Source organism: Lonchura striata, chromosome Z (genome assembly GCF_046129695.1).
Source record: "Lonchura striata isolate bLonStr1 chromosome Z, bLonStr1.mat, whole genome shotgun sequence".
Taxonomy (NCBI): Eukaryota; Metazoa; Chordata; class Aves; order Passeriformes; family Estrildidae; genus Lonchura; species Lonchura striata.
The window spans coordinates 16299649-16317007 of NC_134642.1; the positions used below are offsets into that span (position 1 = coordinate 16299649).

Genomic DNA, 17359 nt, shown 5'->3' on the forward strand with positions numbered 1-17359 from the left:
GACCAAGTATGTCAAGTTCCTTCTTGCTAGGAGATAAGTAACTGACAAAAGCAAGGGACAAAATAATGCCAGAAGCCAAGCCTGTGATCCTAGGCAGTATTTAGTAAGATTGTGCTGATGCCCAGAGCAGCCTGTAATTCATTGACAGTCTCCCAGGAAATCTCTTAAGACAGAAACAGGCTTCATCACTAGCTGTCGCTGCAGCCCACTGTATTTATATAAGCGTTGGCATGACAACCATATTTCCTTAAAAAAAAATTCTGGAAGGAGGAGTTACTTCCTGATCTACAAAGCATTTATATTCTGGGACTATTACATGCTGTAGCAGATTCTGTCCTGCACCACTTCTAACAGAACTGCAAAATACTTAGCTGGTTCCCACGGCATATTACTTTTGAGAGGGGTCATCTACTAAGAATTTGATTGCCTGAGACAGGCTTCAAGAAACAGAGGTTTTATTTGAGTAGGTAAAAGACCCTTAAGACTATTGCATCTGGTTTCATCTTCTCATGCAATTTAATTGCTGGCTAGGTGACATAAATAAAATTGTAGTCTCTAGTTGTCCTTGTTAATTTGAAATAGCTTTATATGTTGGCAAGGGAAACATACCTGAGTACAAAATAAACAGCATTTCATTTATGTCAGGCAGAAATGTAAAAGTCGTGCTTGTTTTGCTGATCTAAAAATTACAAGTGAAATTCATGCATTTGGTTTGTAATTAGTCACTCTTACTTAAAGAAAATCAGTGCTGGCTTTCACTCATACAGAATATCTATTAAGAACTGTTTAACATAGTCACAACGTAAATTTTTTTTTATGTTTACTAAAGATATGTGGTATAATAAACTACCTAGCAGGAAAATTTTGGGCATGTTTTTAACTGTTTCCTCATCAACTGGAACTTTTAACTTTTTGATGTTACACAGTTCCTAATAGTTTGTTAATAGGTTTGATAGCAAAGATAGTAAATTTAGGTCAATTTGTATCAATACTAGGAAGGTATTTTAAGACATAGTTTTGTAAACTAGGGTAGTGGAATTTGATTTTACAGTAGTGTTTTGCTGATGGTTAGGGTCAGAGACAGACACCAAGTTAAGGGATAGTGTAATTTACTATAAATCAGAACTGCAAAGAATCACAGAAGGATAAGCTAAGCAATGCGCCTAAATCATTACTACAAAAAATACAATGCACCTAAATCATTACTGCAAAAAATACAAAGTGATTAAGAAAGGTTACAGTTACCCTACTTCACCCTTCATCCAGGTCTACATACCAGCCCAGCGAAGGTGTTACAGTGAAGGACTGGAGAACCACGCCCAGTAGCTGGGAAATCCACTTTTGCAGGCAACGAGGCTTCTGATTACGCTGTGAGAGTAGCCCAGCTTTTATAATAAGCAAAATCTGCTATTACTTCTAATACAGAAAGGTCAGGTTTTATCCTCCTATTGGGCTTCTCCCAAAGCCTGGCCAGGGCTCAAGGAGGAACCAAGGGAGTTGTCTTTGATCCTCCGCCCACAAACAAGGCCAGATGTGGCCTTGTCCTGTTTCTAAATATGGAAAGGTAAATACTTGTTTCGCCAATGAGCAGGTACATATATCATATTGCTAATAATGCTTCACTGATTAATGAATACATAGAACTTTTGGTTAGAGGGGTCACTAGAGGTCAGCTTTGGCACAGATCCTGTTGTTTAGGCCTTACTAAATTAAGTATTGAAATACCTGTGTAGAATTAGCATTGCAGCCTGTACTTGTTTTAGTGTGTATTGAAAGCTGAAATTCATAGAAGAAGGGGAAAAAAGAAATATTTTATCCAGCGGATAATTTATCTGCATACTTTATGTATGTAATACCCCTACTCTGTAACATTTCTGGTTGCAATCGCACAGTTTCCTGAGTTGCTGTTAAACCTGTTTAACAATCAAGTAAGTGAGTATTTGTGCAGGACATTTGAAGAAAATTGCATTTTGATCTAAACCCTGCTCTGTAGTATTGAATTGCAGATGCAATTCAATTTCTTAAGCTGTATGGGAAAACAAGTCACATGTTAAAGACTGTTACTGGAAGATTAAAAAGTCCACCATCCTAAGGTGTTGTCTATAACCAGTGACCAGCAGAATGCTTCAGGTACTATTTTGTAGTATTCAGTGTGAGGCTGGTAAGTTTTTTGCATGTGGAAGCTGCTTTTTAAAAGGTTATAGAGTTGGACATGACTTCAAATCCTCATTGAATGGTTTTTGTATTTGGTATACTCACTATCTATCTTTCATGTCCTTTTCATTAAATTCAATTCATAATCTATTTAAGAAAAGGAAAAATGCTACTTTCACATTGCAGTGAAATTAAGACTAGTGAAGCAGAAAGGGTATTTTCTTAGTTTTTCATGGGTGAGAGTGAATTTAAATGCATCTACCTGATAGCTTTGGTTCTCTATTTTGGCAGGATGGCTTTGTTAGTTTCTAAGGGAAAGACCCTGATCACACACAGTGACTTTCTCAGAAATTCTTTTGTTTTTTCTCAGAATGTGGAATCAGAGTCAAGAGTATTAATTTTGGAAACTAAAAAAGTACTTTGAAATGCTTCTTAAATACTTCTGAGATACTCTCCATAAAGAAATTTTTATTGTTGGATTTTGGGGTTTTTTTTTGTTTTGGTTTTGGTTTCTGGTTTTTTGTGAGAAAGACTTCAAATCAGGAAATCTGAACATCTGTTTACAAGGAGTACCAGTAAAACAGTGCTATATTTTCATAGGATTCTTTTTATTTCAGTCTGTGATTTTGACTATACAATGTTACATGTAAAGTATCATAACACATATTAATGTGCCTTCAAGTAGAATTGTACATCAATTCTCCTCTAGAAAACCTTAAATAGTAATGCCAAGTAAGTACTTATTTTTTTTAAATGTGGGGAGTACTGTTAGCATTAGAATAAAATAAACTTCATTTTCTTTGAAATAGCTGTATCCTCTCACCTGCCAAGTTTATATAGACTGAACTTGTGAGTTTAAAATCTGGGTTTCATGTTTTATTATATTACTGTTTCAAGTGTGACATTTTTCATAAGAAGAATTAGTCCCTGTGGTTAAGATGCCAGAAATGGTCCTTATGTTGAAGGTCAAAATTCCGATCAGCTGCCTTAAGGAGATTGAGGGGAGAACTCATTGTAGTTACAACTTCCTCATAAGGGGAAGAGGAGAGGCAGGCACTGATCTCTTCTCTGTGATGACCAGTTGTCATTTTCTCTCGGAGTTCTGAAGGGTCAGGGTGACCCTGAGTGATTGTAAAGAGTCTTCTCTTCCCTAGCTCAATGCAGCCAAAGAAGGAGCCTGGAATGCTTCACATTGTGCTTTCAAGGTTGTTTATTTTTCTTACCTGTAACATTCTTTCTCCAACCTGCTGAGGTCTGTCCAGAAAGGAAGCCATGGCAGGCTGCCCTCGAGCCTTGAGCAGCTCCAACATTATATACTCAAAACTACATATGTATGTTTACAATTTCTTTACCAATTCCTATCATCTATGTCAGACTGTGAATCTCTACCTCAAACCAATTGAAAAGTGCCACCACGACACCAAGACATGGAGGACAAGACAAGGGAGAAGAAGGCTAGGACACGCCCAAATTCCTCATCTTGTACCCCCTTGAACCCCATTCTAAAAATCCTGAAATTCTACTTTTCCAGCCTGTGTTAGTTCAAATATCACATTACTAAAACCCTTGCAGCTTGTAATTCCTCATCCGGAGTTGGCAGTTTTCCACAGGCTAAAATTGAAGCCACAGATGTTTGTGACTTCTTGTCAGGGGCTCAAGACAGCCAGGGCAGCCAGAAGGATGTCCTGGAGTCCAACAACCAGTGACAGAAAATGGCCTGAAGTTGTGTCAGGAGAGGTTTAGATTGGGTATTAGGAAAAGGTTCTTCATGCCAAAGGTATTTGCGTACTGGAAGAGGCTCCCCAGGAAAGTGGTTACCAAGCCTGACAGAGTTCAAGCAGCATTTGTACAGTGCTCTCAGGCACATGGTGTGATTCTTCTGGGGCTCCTGTGCAGGGCCAGAAGCTAAACTCTTCCAGTTCAGGGTATTCTATGACTCTTAAAACTGAAACAAAAACAACCATTAAGTAATTCACAAAACCCACACTAACAGAAGTCTGTATTGAAAGTCTAAAACATTGTTGCTTGGGGCATATGACAATGGAACAAGAAGCAGCAAACATTTTAATATCTGGGTCCACTGCATTGTTATGTTCTCTGACATGACTTAAAAGTAACAATGATAGGCGGTATGGTAGCTAACCTTCTGTCACATACTAGTTTTTTAATAAAGACATTAGAAAAATTTGCATTTGCAACATGGGTAAGTTATTCATATCTTTCAAAGTGTATATTGTGGCCAAAGTATTTATTCTCTGTAAAAAGGGAGCCATTTCATATTCTGCCTTGTAGAGGCAAATTGTAAGACCTTTATTGTAAAAGGCCATCTTCTGAAGGTAGACCTGAATAGGTGATGAAAGGTTTTATCCTGATGTTTTTTATGCAGTATGCATACAGGCAAAATAACTCTTCTGATGGACTGATGTATGTATGCAGAGCTCTGCTTCTATAGAAACTACTTCTGTAGCAACTTAAATGATAGTAATTTGTCTTTTCTTGTAAGTAAACAAGTATGGAAATACTAACGTTGCAGATACGGAAGAACACGGAGGTTTCAGTCTGAATTTCTCAAAAACTATTCAGCCAATGCTTAGGCATGTCGTGACTGGCAGTTAGCTTCCTGAGTCATCCTGAAGTACCCTGCTTGATGAGTACAGTAGTGTACTTACTTATTCTAGCAGTAAAATTTTAGCCTTAAAAAAAAATCCTACAAAAACTTGTGAGTAACCACAACCATGTAATTTTTTCCCGTACTCTGAAATTGGCATGTTTAGCAAGTTAGAGAGCATGGTTCCATGGCTATTCATTATGTATTATTTTCAGAGGCATCTAACATTTTTAGCTGGGTTTCAAATGCAGAAACAAGGATTGTTGTTAATTACAGTCTTTTTTTAGTTTTTTTGTGTATGCACCTATACTAAACTGTACGATACATTATTTTGTTGAGAAACTTCATGTGCTCTTAAGTCATTGCCTTTATCAAGAATTCCTTGTATTGTTTGTAGGTAATAGTTTGTGCTCATCAGACTGTAATTTGCAATGCAGCTTATTCCAAAAGAACAAAAAAGTGTTCTAGACAGATACTGGTGAAGTTAGATTTTTACTTTTAGGTTGTAATACGCATATTAAAGGGTCAGGCTCTACTATGAGTCCTGGCATGGTCATATAACTGCACCTTCAGAGCATCCTGAAGACATGGAGCTCACTGCATCAGTGCTCAAAGGTAGCATCACAACATACTGTTTTGGTATAGAATATGTAAAAGATACATATAATTTCATTTTTTCAGCAAGTTTTCCGAAGTTTGTCTTAGTTTCATTCCATAGAGTCTTCCTCCAAATTCTTCTAAGTTATTAAAAAATTATATTGGAATTGTCACAAAGGGGTATATCCTAGTATTTGTTATTTAAATACAGTCTATTTCTAGAAGTAAATATTTTCCTCTTTTGGCACAGGAAGTGAGGATTCTAACCTCTTGCAATAATGTTTTTTGTCATATCATGCTCTCTTAACACTGTGCACTTCCCATTCTTAATTGCCTCAGAGTATTTATATTAATAATATGATAGCTATTTAAACCAAATTTCCCATGTTACTGAAAAAATTATTAAGATGTTTTCTGTGGATAAGTAGGTAAAAGAGATCTGTGAACATCCACTGAAAAATAATTAAGCTATAGAAGTTTCTGAAAGCTTTTACTTTTTTTTCCCCTCACATATTTATTTTTTGCAAGGTTTTTTATCTGTTTTGTTTTGAGCTTATTTTCTCAATTTTGCTCCCATTTAGTTATGTTCCACATTTTAAACTTGGAATAAAAGATTATTGCTTGAGAATGCATGAATATACTTAAATACAATAGAGAAGAAGAAAATATGAAAAAAATACTTGATTGTATGACTGTTGGCAGTAGCTGAGTTTACTTTGATATACATAAAAATACCAGTTTAAGCTCCGTACTATAGGCTTCTCATGTTACATTATTAAGAGCCATAGATTTCAGGGCACAGAAAATTTATGCTCATCTTTAAATTAGAAGCCTTGTTATAGTCTGTTAGTCTGTTAATCAAAAAGAGAACTTCTACTGTTTTTCTGAGCAGTTTAAAGGGCACCACTGAATCTGTGTACGTGAGAGATAAATAGTTCACTTATTGTAACACTACTGATTTATCTCAAAATTAGTGATTTCATGCTGGAAGTCTGCTTTGTGTTTTATTATCCCTTTGTGTTTTAGTCCTCACCTGTGTGGTTTCCATAATGGAACAAAAGGCATCCTGTTCTTCATAGGAAACATTATACTAAGATTTGGTACCCTGCTGTTGAGTGCGTTGCAGAACAAGAGTTTGTAATGGCTTCTTACCTTTTTCCAGTGCTTAGAATTGTCAATTTTATCTTTACCATAGAGCAGATACCTGTTGCTGCAAATATTTGCAGTGGAAGCAAACGTCCTGGAAAGAGTCAAGACTGCAGTTTCTTTGCAAAGAGCTGGTCTGATGAGGGTATAAACCTTGTCTTTATACCAGGTATTTTTCTCATATAATTAGTAGGGTCTTAGAACATAAAGGAGACAATTTTTTTTTAATGAAGAAAGGCTAAACACCTGGAAATTTTTTTAAAAAATAATTTTTAAAAATTCATTAATTCCCATTCTTAAATTTAATTTTAAAAATCTTTTTCATAAGGAATAGAACCAAACAGAAGAGATCTATCTTTAGTTGTTACATTATGAGCTACAAAACATCATCCACACAGCTAGTCTGCCAGTAGGTGACAAAGTAAAGATTTACTACTTTTTCTACAAGACGTTTATAAAAAGTTAAATGTCAAGGGAAAAAAGACAAATTAACATTCCTTAGAATTACCCAGAAATCTGCAACAGTAGAAGTATTTCTCAAAATGTAAGCTAAAACACAGTTGTAAATACTTGCCTCAGAACATGGAAAAGAAGCCATCCTGAATAACTGTTCATTTATTAGTAGTGAGATGTGTGTTTCTGATTGGTTTTGTATGATCTCCCTTGTAAAACAAACAGCGTCTTAACCTTAGTGGGAGATGATAAATCCTTGGAATGCTGAATTCCTCTTTGTTATTGGTTTTGGATATGGTTATTATTGATTAATGTTTCCATAACTTCATTGCAGCATGTTTTCTCCTCTTATGTGATACTTGACCGTGAACCTGAATGGTATGCAGATGTTAACAGAAATACTACTAAATTACACTAAGTTGTAAACCAATTCATGAACTATATTAGAAAAAAAATTAAAAATTAAATTTAAAAATTACCTCAGAAGAACAACAGGGCAGTAAATCCCTTCAGTAAAGGTTATTTTAGAACAAAGAAGGAATGAAGTTCTGGAAGCAAAACCCTTAGTACAAACGAAGCTATTACAACCTTGATATTATTTTCCTTGTAAACTTTTGAGATGCCAGGGAAATAAAGAACATCTGTTCTTAGAGAGAAACAAGTTTAGTGATTACTAAATTCCAAGGTTATTATTTTAAAGGAATTTAGGAAAAAATGAGAGAATTAATCCCCAACACTACTCCCTGGCACCCACCTTCTCTTCAGAAAAGGTGTTTTTCTAATGCCCCTTGTATAGTGAAGCTAATGTAGTTGTTCAAGAAAAAGCGTAACAGTAGTACCAATTATCTCACAATGCCTTTGTCAGTATAGAGTCCTCTACACCCCTGTAGTAGGCTTTCCTGAATCAGAATTATTTTTATTAATCTTAATAAGACTGATAAAAATTTAAAAAGGAGGAACCTTCCCTATAACACCAGTCACTAAATGCTCCAGAATCTTGTCTATGCAACAAGCATCTGTGTCTCTGACACAGTGAACAAGATAAAGGGGAAAAAATGAGGCATCTCTGTCATGGCTTAGATTTTACTTCAAGATGCACTGCACTGTGTATCTGAAGCTGGGAAACATGCCTGCAGTATTTTCATGACCATCTTCCAGTGTCTTTCTTAAGTTATATCTCATTCAGTCTCTAAGTTTTACTTCCAATCATACTTCCAAAGATCCTGCAACTATTTTCAGTAGAAGTCCGTTAATCATATTTAGTCTTTGAGTTATCAATATGCTCTAAGGTTCTGAACTATATGAAGGCAATCTGAAATACTCCGGATACCTTGTACTTCCGAAATCCTATTGCAAGATCCCTTTTGGAATATGTTTGTTTATTGTTTGGAAGTTTTCCTATGTAATATTTCACAAGTCCATTATAAATTTTCCTCCAGTCATGAAGGAGAGTTTTTCCCTGTGTTCAGAAACAGGCTATTATTCTAAGTGACAAGAATTCTTCAGCAGGTTATCTAGCTTTCTAAAATGAAGGGAAGAAGGTTTGAGAAGCACAAACAAAAAAACCCACCACAACAAAACAGTTCAGTGATAAAGAGTAAGGGGATGATATCAATAGTTTCTGGCATAGAATTATTTTAGATTCCCCTCCACGCTCCTAGGTGAGGTTGACTTGGTCAAGAGGTTTTAAAATTAAGTCTTCTTAGCAAGACGTTTTGGAAACTGTAGAAGACAATTACAAACCTGTAGATCTTCTCAGAGTGAGGCTAAGTAAATGTAGAGTGATGATAGCACAGAATAGTGATGATTTTTGAATAGTTTCACATTCAGGGTCTTGAGATAGGGAGTATGTATTTTCTTAATGCTCTGATTAGTTGACAAAAGTATTTATCAAAGCATGATATGGTTGTTCCTTACTATAACTCAGTTCCTTCCCTCTAATGGAGTACTTCCATAGTGCTCATTGAGCAGACAAGCAGTGGGGTCCTGGTATCATGAGTAGTTAATTGAGCTCCTCAATTGCTCTGTCCCAGAAGTTTTTGAAAATCTCATTGGTGCAAAATCAGCTCGAGGAGTTCCATTTAAAATCAGTTTGTCATATGCGAAAGGGACAAATAAGACTAATACAGATTTTTTTCTTTTTAACAAGATTTTACTTTTGAACAGAAGAAAATTTTACATGCTTGTCAGTGGGTTTTGTCATAACTTAGAGTTTATCAGTGCTGGCTCTGCATGATGCTTTACTTAATAATTATCACATCAAAGATGAATCTTCAGCATTAGGATATCTTACATCAAGATTAAATATTAGAATATTTGACCTGAAAAACTTTGCCCCAAAAGGAAACACTTGCTAAAAGCTTTGATCCTATTAATATTTTAGGTCATTACCTTTTTTTTTCTAATATTATGCTTGTTGCTTTGGTTGAGGCCATTTCTCTTTAAAGACAACTCATATTTTTGTGTGGTTATGTCAGACCATTTTGACATCAGTCTTTAAATTAAAATTTAAGAAAAACCTGTATTTTACATTATTAGTCTCCTTAATGTCTAATAAAATACAGGCAGCTGGAGTTTCAGTGGAAATAATTTGGCAAGAATTAATAATTTTCAAACGCAAACCAGAAAACAGTTTATCTTCTCCCACTCCTTAAAAAGATGCTTGTTTCAGTGATGTGACAATGCAGACTCTTGCTTGATGAGCTTATGGCTGAAGAACTCATTTACCGTATTTGGTGAAATTTTATCCTGTTGAAGACTATGTATTACAAGTTGATAAGTTCTTGCAATAATTGCATTTTGAGGCTTTAGAAAAAACAATACTTTGATGAAAGACGGTTAAAACTGGATATAATCACGAATTTTTTTCCTTTGACAGATTCTGGTCCATATTCTGTTTTAGTTTAGTCTCAGAAAAACTAGACTGGTGAATCTGTTGTGCAGTAATACCCAACAAGGAGATGAGATGAAATTGAATTAAAGTAACTGTTCGTCAACTTTGTAATTATTTTCAGGTATTTATTGATTGTACTGTTGATAGAATATCTTAAGCCCTTTCATAAAATTGTCAAGTGTTAAAGGCATTTCTCCTCACAGTCTTTATCTTGTATATTGTCCTCTGTGGTGTTGCATAACAAAATACAATTTTGATGTAAGGAAACTTGCTCTACAGAGCCAAGAAACAATTGTAATGTGAAAAATAGAAGCAGTCCCAGATGTCATGAATTATAATGGTAAAAATATAAGCAAGAGAACAGGATTTTGAAGAGATCTATTTAAGAATGTGAACTGCAGTGTGAAAAGTTGAAGTTTTCATTGGTTGCCAGATAAAATTGTAGAACAAATGTAAAATAAAGAATGGCAAGATTTCAAACAGAACAGACAGAAAAAACAATCAAACAAAAAAAACCAACAAAACAAAACAAAACAACTCAGGAGAACTTCTCTTGGAATATCAATACCATATTCCAAGAAGGATCATGCTGAAGAGGGAAACTGGTAAAGCTAAGTAGATGTCATTTTAGGGTTTTTGATGTTTATTGTCAGCTGTCCATAGGGTTCTTTTCTTCCTTTCTTCTCTTCTAATGTGGTAAATGTGAGCTTCATTTTGCAAAGCAGTCATCTGCTGTTCATTACTGTAGTACTGACATCATTTTTGGTTTTAAGTACTTAACAGAGCTTAACCTTAGTGCCTTTTGGCCAGTAGTTAGTAAAATACTGTGTTATTTGTTGTTCACAAAAAAAGCTCATTCTTCTGGAAATTTTGTATGATTGGGTTAGTATTTATGTTCAGGAGGTTGATAAGGGTAGTGTGTTTGTTTTCTGTTCACCTATGTTTATGTACTTTTTATTGAAATACTGTGTTTAATTACCATGCTAGGGTATTTCTTCACATGATAGTGTTAGAATAGCTCTCCTTCAGCTTTGCAAGTTGGAGAGACACAGGTCATTGATGCTAAGGGATGCGACAAGTTCTCTGAATGTTCATCTTGTTAAGATAAAATTGAAGAGGGACAGAGGAAGAGTTTGCATGTCCTGTATTCCATTTCGTCTGAAGAGCTTCAAGGAGACTTACTTTATGGCTCTCTGCCACTTCTGCTCTGTGTGTCCAGTTTTTAGACTATAAATAGTGCCGATAGCTTTCATGATGTCTCCGTTTTCTAGTAACCTAGTTATTTCCAGTCAAAGGAAAAATAATTATGTACTGCAGTGTTTTACCATTTAAATGAGACAGGCCTTAGAAACCAAAGCTGATTTTATGATGAGCACCTCCATTGATTCACTCTGTGACCACACTTGAATTACCCGATTCCTGTAAAATTATTTTAAAACATATTAGCTGTGGAAGGCCTACACACTTACTGACTTGCAGAACACAGTTGTGAAACAAAATTGAGCTGTTAGTACTAAATCTTTATTTGCATCTGTAATTCTGAATTGAAAAAGTGTAGAGTCAGAGTGCTGTATCATAACTTACAGAAGAATACATGTGTAATACTTTGTCTTTCAAATGGACAAAAGAGCTCATGTATAAATGTTGTAATGATGTTCCCTAACAATACTTTCACCTCAAAAGAACTCTTCTTTAGGAAAGGTGAAAATCTAATTGCAAGCAGCAATAGGGAGACAGAGTGTCTCAGAAATAACTTCTGCTTGCCTCCTGAAAAATATATATTTTCTTGGGAGGTGGAAGCTTCATTTTGGAGGAAGACAGTTTGATTTCTTTAATCCATAATAAGTGTGCTCTTGCCTCTTCAGAAATGAAATTGGTTTGTGTACGTGGACTAGGTTACAGCAATGAGTCAGAAAAGCAGGAACATTTTGCTGGTACAGAACTTACACAGGGTCCTCATATTTCACTGGTGTATTTGCCTTTCATGAGGTGCCTGACAACTTAGAAAAATTGACATTAAATTTTTACAGCTGTCTTTGAAAAAAATGAGGTGTACAGACTTCTTTTAGTACTGTTTTGTCCAGTTTCCTTAATGGAAGGAAAGTGTTAAATTTTTATTAGTATACGATTTTCCTTGACTCCTTTGCCGTTCACCTCACTAATCCAGAGGCATTTGAACATGGGAGATGTCTGTGTTACTTTGCACTCTCACACAACCCATCATCTGTCAGGAACTGGAGATTTGTGCCTGAGATTTGTATCATAATCGTGCTTGTAAAGGTTTGGAAGGGGCATTCTCTTCAGTGTGGCACTTAGGGCCTGAAATAGTAAGCTTTTCTAACAAAGAGCTCCGTCAAATGAATTAGCTTAATAAATATGTTGCTGCTAATACCCACATCCTTGGATCATATGTGGAGATATATGCACAGAGCATTAACCTACCTGCTGATAATTGATTCATATTATATGGTTTTAAGCCATCTTTTTAGACAGTATATAGGTTTAGTTTTAAATGTCATTGTTTATGTACAAAATACAAGTTTGTCTCTTGAGAACTAATGTTAAGAATTGTAACATATTTGAGTTAACATTTTTGTACTGCTTGTATTGTCAGAATGATTTTCAAATGGGGTCACTGTGGTCTTAAAGAAAGGTGTTACATTGATGCATAGAAATTTTTAAAACTTCATATAGTAATTGATTGATATATTACTGGTTAAATAGAAGGTTTAATGTTTGATAGTAGATTTGTAGCTTGCTAAGAGTTCCTTTGCTACCTTCTAGTTACTAATTTTAAGAGTATATGTTAGTTTAGTTGGGTTTGATTTTTATGATTTGTCTTTACTATGTTGTTATATGTAATATGAAAAAAACCACAAATTTTCACTTCTGTCTTTTCTTTTTGTTAATATTTATTTACCAAAATACTGCCTGCTTAAGCAAAAGTTTTATGCAGAATTCTAAAGTGAGATGTTTTAAACACTGTGATGACAGGACCACTGTGATTTCTTTTTGGTGGTAGAAAATCTGTTAAGCAGGCAAAAATATAAATATATTGTAGTTAAGTTAATTTTTTGGAAGGACAGAAAAATGTTTACAGAAAAAGTTAACAGAATGCTGACTTGTTTTGGTTTTTGGGGTTTTTTTTAAATTTCTTTTAAATCAGTATAGATTATTCTATCAGTTTCAGTAACCAAAACTTGATCTGTTCTCTGTGGAGCAGTAGGAGTGCATTTTCTGTAATGAAAGCATCTTTAAAATGCATGCAAGCAATTTCAGTTTTAAAATCGCACATGAAATTGTCTAACTGTGCTATTATTATTAAAATAATAACAAGAATGAGCTAAAAATCTAATTTGAATGCTTAGAATAATAAGGGGAGAAATATGATAAGTAGTTGTCAATATTAAAACCATCTGAAGGAGGAAGGCTTCAGGCCTTGTAGTAGGTAGAATGAAACAGCAGATTTCAGTATCCACAATCCTTTCAGTATTAAATTTTCAGTAAAATAAAATTACTTGTATATGAAAACATAGCCTTTCCCCAGCTCTCTTTTTTTTCCTGATCAGCTGATGAAGAGACTAGCAGCTCGCTGCTTTGCTGGCTTGTTAATTTTATCCCCACTAACTGTGATTTCCGATAGCCGGCCTGCTGATAGTGGTAAGGTAAATATCCTTTTTCATTGCCGTCTTGAAGATTCAGTAGAACTACATCACAGGCATGTGTAGGTGTGTAACACATCAAAAGTCGGTGTTCTCTGTATTTCAGTGTACAACTGAGTGCTTGAGGAGAGCAATGACATTAACTGTTGACAGCCTTGCATGCTGTATTTATCGTTAGGTTTTCTAGCTTCCAAGATATGCAGAGAAATTTCTTTTTCTTAATCTTCATTAGCCTCAGTGGTTTATAGCATGTGTCCTGCTTTAGCCAAATGAATATTAATGAATTTGTATGCAGATTTTTTTTTCCCCTCTTCTTTATTCCTAACTCATCAGATCTCGAGCCTCCTTCATAGTGAATATCTGAATGCTGTGGAAGCATGATGTAAATTGTCTTTTGATTATTAAGGCCTAGTTTCAGGCTGTCTCACAGATTCTGCTTTTGTGTTTGTCTGTAGATTGTACCTCGGAGGATGCATACGAAACAGATTTCAAAATCTCACTGTTTATTTAAATATTCTATTTTGTGTTATGCATCAGGTTTTGTTCACAAAATGTTTTTGAAGAGACGTTGTACACAATTGAGAAAAATTATGTCTAGGCTGTAATCACTTTTTTTATATTGATTGTTATGCTCACATGATCATAAATATTAGCCATGTTTGGTGCTGTGGAGAAATGAAGGTAATTGCCTTAGGATTAGAGCTCTTTCAGCTACGAGAAAGGATTGATTAGCATTTGCATGTACTCAAGGCAATATTGAGAAGCAAAAGCGACAAATATCAACATCAGTTATGTTCTGAGAAAGCATTAATCAGAGAGCCTTAGTTTTAAGATTTTTTTTTTTCTTTTTTTTTAATCTCAGTTCTCTGGTATTTTTATTTCTTTTCTTTTGTTGGCTTTCACAAATCATGAGAAGTTCAGCTTCTTGCTTTATGGTGTGGATCTGATAGTGTGTGTGAACACTTTATTCCTAGTTTGTTTTTTTGTAGCAATTTTTTTATCCCTCTGTGTAGAGCTGCTGGGTCTGGTTAAAAGCATACATCCAGGTAATTGAAACAATTTAAATTAGGATTAATTGTCTGTGACTGTGTGTGTGGTTTAGCTTTTGGTATGGGTTTTTTGCATCCCATGTTATGAGTCCTGTTTACAACAAACCACTATACTGTCAGTGCTTCTGCATACCTCATGGTTACTGTTCTAGAAGAAAATTACACATTTTGAGATGATTTTAACACTACAGTGATTTAAAAGTTGCTTAAAAGGCTTGGAAGAGGAGTTGTTACTACATAAAGTATCTCAGTTTTGTGTGTATGCACAAAGAACTGTGTGTGAGCTGGCTTTGAGAGCTGAGCAAAATTTAGACTGTCCTGTTTCAAAACATGTGTTATCAAAGGCTATTTTGCATGGAACTGTGTAACCCAGAACTGACTCTGATGTGAAAAAATGAATATTTTCTGTACACTTACTGAGACAATACCCCAGGCTAGTATGTGTGAAATATGATTTGGTGCAGAATCCAAAGTTCAGATAAAACAGTGTGTTTAGATGATAGTGGGATCCTTAGGAAAAGTTAATGTTTGGTGTCCTTTGATTGCCAGTAGGTCAGTTTCTTGTACTATTGTTTATAAACAAACAGAACATTTAGAGTTTAATTATCTGCATCATGTGGAATTACAGAGGGGTTTTATTGTTGTTTTTAAATATAGTTTGTTATTTCCTTTTGCAATATCTCTTTTGTTTAAAAGTCATACTTTTTGAATCCATGGTTTTCAGGCAATTGAGGACGGCAATTTGGAAGAAATGGAAGAGGAAGTCCGGCTTAAAAAGCGAAAGAGACGAAGAAACGTGGATAAGGACTCTGGGAAGGAGGATGGAGAAAAAGCAAAGAAAAGAAGAGGCAGACCTCCTGCAGAGAAGTTGTCGCCCAATCCACCCAAACTGACAAAACAAATGAATGCCATCATTGATACTGTGATAAACTACAAGGACAGGTGAGCTTGGAGACAGCCTATCTCTATTACATGTGTTCTCTCCCTCCCTGCTGATATCACTCTCTGCAGTTTATAATAGCTTCATTTTTTTCAGTCCTTAGACATGTTGACATTACTTTTCTGAAGAGTAATTCCTCCTAGGGCCTGATCCTGAAAGTCTCACATTTCACAGAGTTTGTTTTTTTTAACACTCATCTGATAGAAAGTTGTTGAAACACAATTTTTTAAAAAGTAAGACAAAAGTAAGCCTAGAACTCCTGCGTAGGAATGAAGTCATTCTGCTCAAGTTGTGTACTAAAGAACATTCAGCTTGAGCAGGATTTTCCTTCAATTTAGTGAGTCTGTGTTGAAATTAATCTTTTTGAAGACATGGCTACAGATTTATTAATTCAAGTTTACATGGGTCTCAAAATCAAAGACTGAAAGACTACCCAAAATGTGTAGGGATCATATCATGAGCATTAGAGCTGCCAAAAGAAAAAATACATAAATACTGAAACATCAGAGATGGGAGCCCGTTTGTCAAGAAATCCCCATATTCAGCATAAAAATACACTAAATAGTTGGACTTCAGGGAAAAAATACTCTTTCTAATCTGAAATGTCATCTGAAAACTTCTGTTTTACAGATTTTCAAACTGCAAATCACCTATGCTTCATGAGCAAGAAATTGATATCAGTTCATAATGTCTTTAAATCGGACTTGACTGCAGAAGTTGTATTTAAACTCAGTTTATATCTGCCAAAAATCAGTAAAACCTTCTTTTGTGCTTATCCCTTCTTTGCTGGACATTAAATTACTTAGATCATATAGCACCTATTATAAACTAAGTTAATACTAAATGCACTGAGAGAAAGCCAAGAAGTATTTGCATTAGGTGACCTGCATCTAGGTGTAGCAATGTATTTTTTGCCTGTAAAAAACAGTAAAAAATTTCAGTCATTGATTTTAAATGCAACTTTACTCTGCCCTTTTTGCAGCTACTGTTCTAGGTCTGCATCTGTTTTAGCTTAAGGGTAGTTTGGGGGGTACATGATAAAGCAGACACTGCTGTGATCTGTGAGGTTTTTTGGACATAACTGTTAAAATGGGCCATTCTGTGATCTGTGGGCTCTTTTTAGAGTACATCAAAAAGTATTTTATTTTATTGGAACAGAATTCATAGCAACAAACATGATGAGCAAGAAGCTGACTACAATCTCAGTGTATTTAGCTTGCCATGACTCTCAATTAACAAAATATCTGAGAAGGGAAAAGTGTTTTAAGTTTAGGTATTGCAGTCAGGACTGGAAGGAAGCATCTCTGCATTTTAGATCCTTGGCCTTGAACCTTCTTTTGAAGCCAAGCATTTCTGATCAGAATATCTGTGGGAACTCAAAATGTCCCTCAGACGTTTTTGGAGGTTCCAGGCCCCGGTCAGAAACATTTGAGACCCTGGCAGGCAGCTGGAAACAGCTGTGATTTTGGGTTTGAGCCATAGAATGATTTACCAACCTTGCAGGAAGAACAAGAAGTCACAAAATTTTAGATATTATAGTAGAAGTAGTCACAAAGTAGAGGGAAGAATTTTTTAGCGCTGTACGGGGTTGGGTTTAATGGTTGTACAGGGGGGTTTTAGTTTTGTACATGGGGGTCAGAGGTTTTAAGATGGAGGGATCTGGGCCTGTCCTGTCATCCCTCTTTCTTCTTCCTTACCTCCATGTTTTTGGTGATGTTGGCACTCACAGATTGGTTTAGAGTAGAAAAGCACCATTTAATATAGGTAGTAGGTATTGGGGAAAAACTGTAAACATGTAACACATAATATATCATATAAAAGATAGCAGCAGCCCTGGGCGGGAGGAGAGAAGAAGAC

The 17359-nt window shown here is 35.3% G+C and overlaps 1 protein-coding gene across 6 annotated transcripts in view; it reads left to right on the forward strand.

The window, feature by feature from the left end:
• The window catches only part of SMARCA2 (SWI/SNF related BAF chromatin remodeling complex subunit ATPase 2), a 115153-nt gene that overhangs the window by 79364 nt on the left and 18430 nt on the right, over positions 1–17359 (forward strand). For 4 of the 6 annotated variants that reach the window (XM_077790128.1, XM_077790127.1, XM_077790129.1 and 1 more), the window contains one exon: positions 15287–15504. In XM_077790128.1, coding sequence (XP_077646254.1) covers positions 15287–15504 — 218 coding nt within the window. Of the gene's footprint in view, positions 1–12133; positions 12179–12880; positions 13517–15286; positions 15505–17359 lie in introns of those variants that run through there. The other 2 variants (XM_021531739.3, XM_021531738.3) reach the window with 2 other exon arrangements.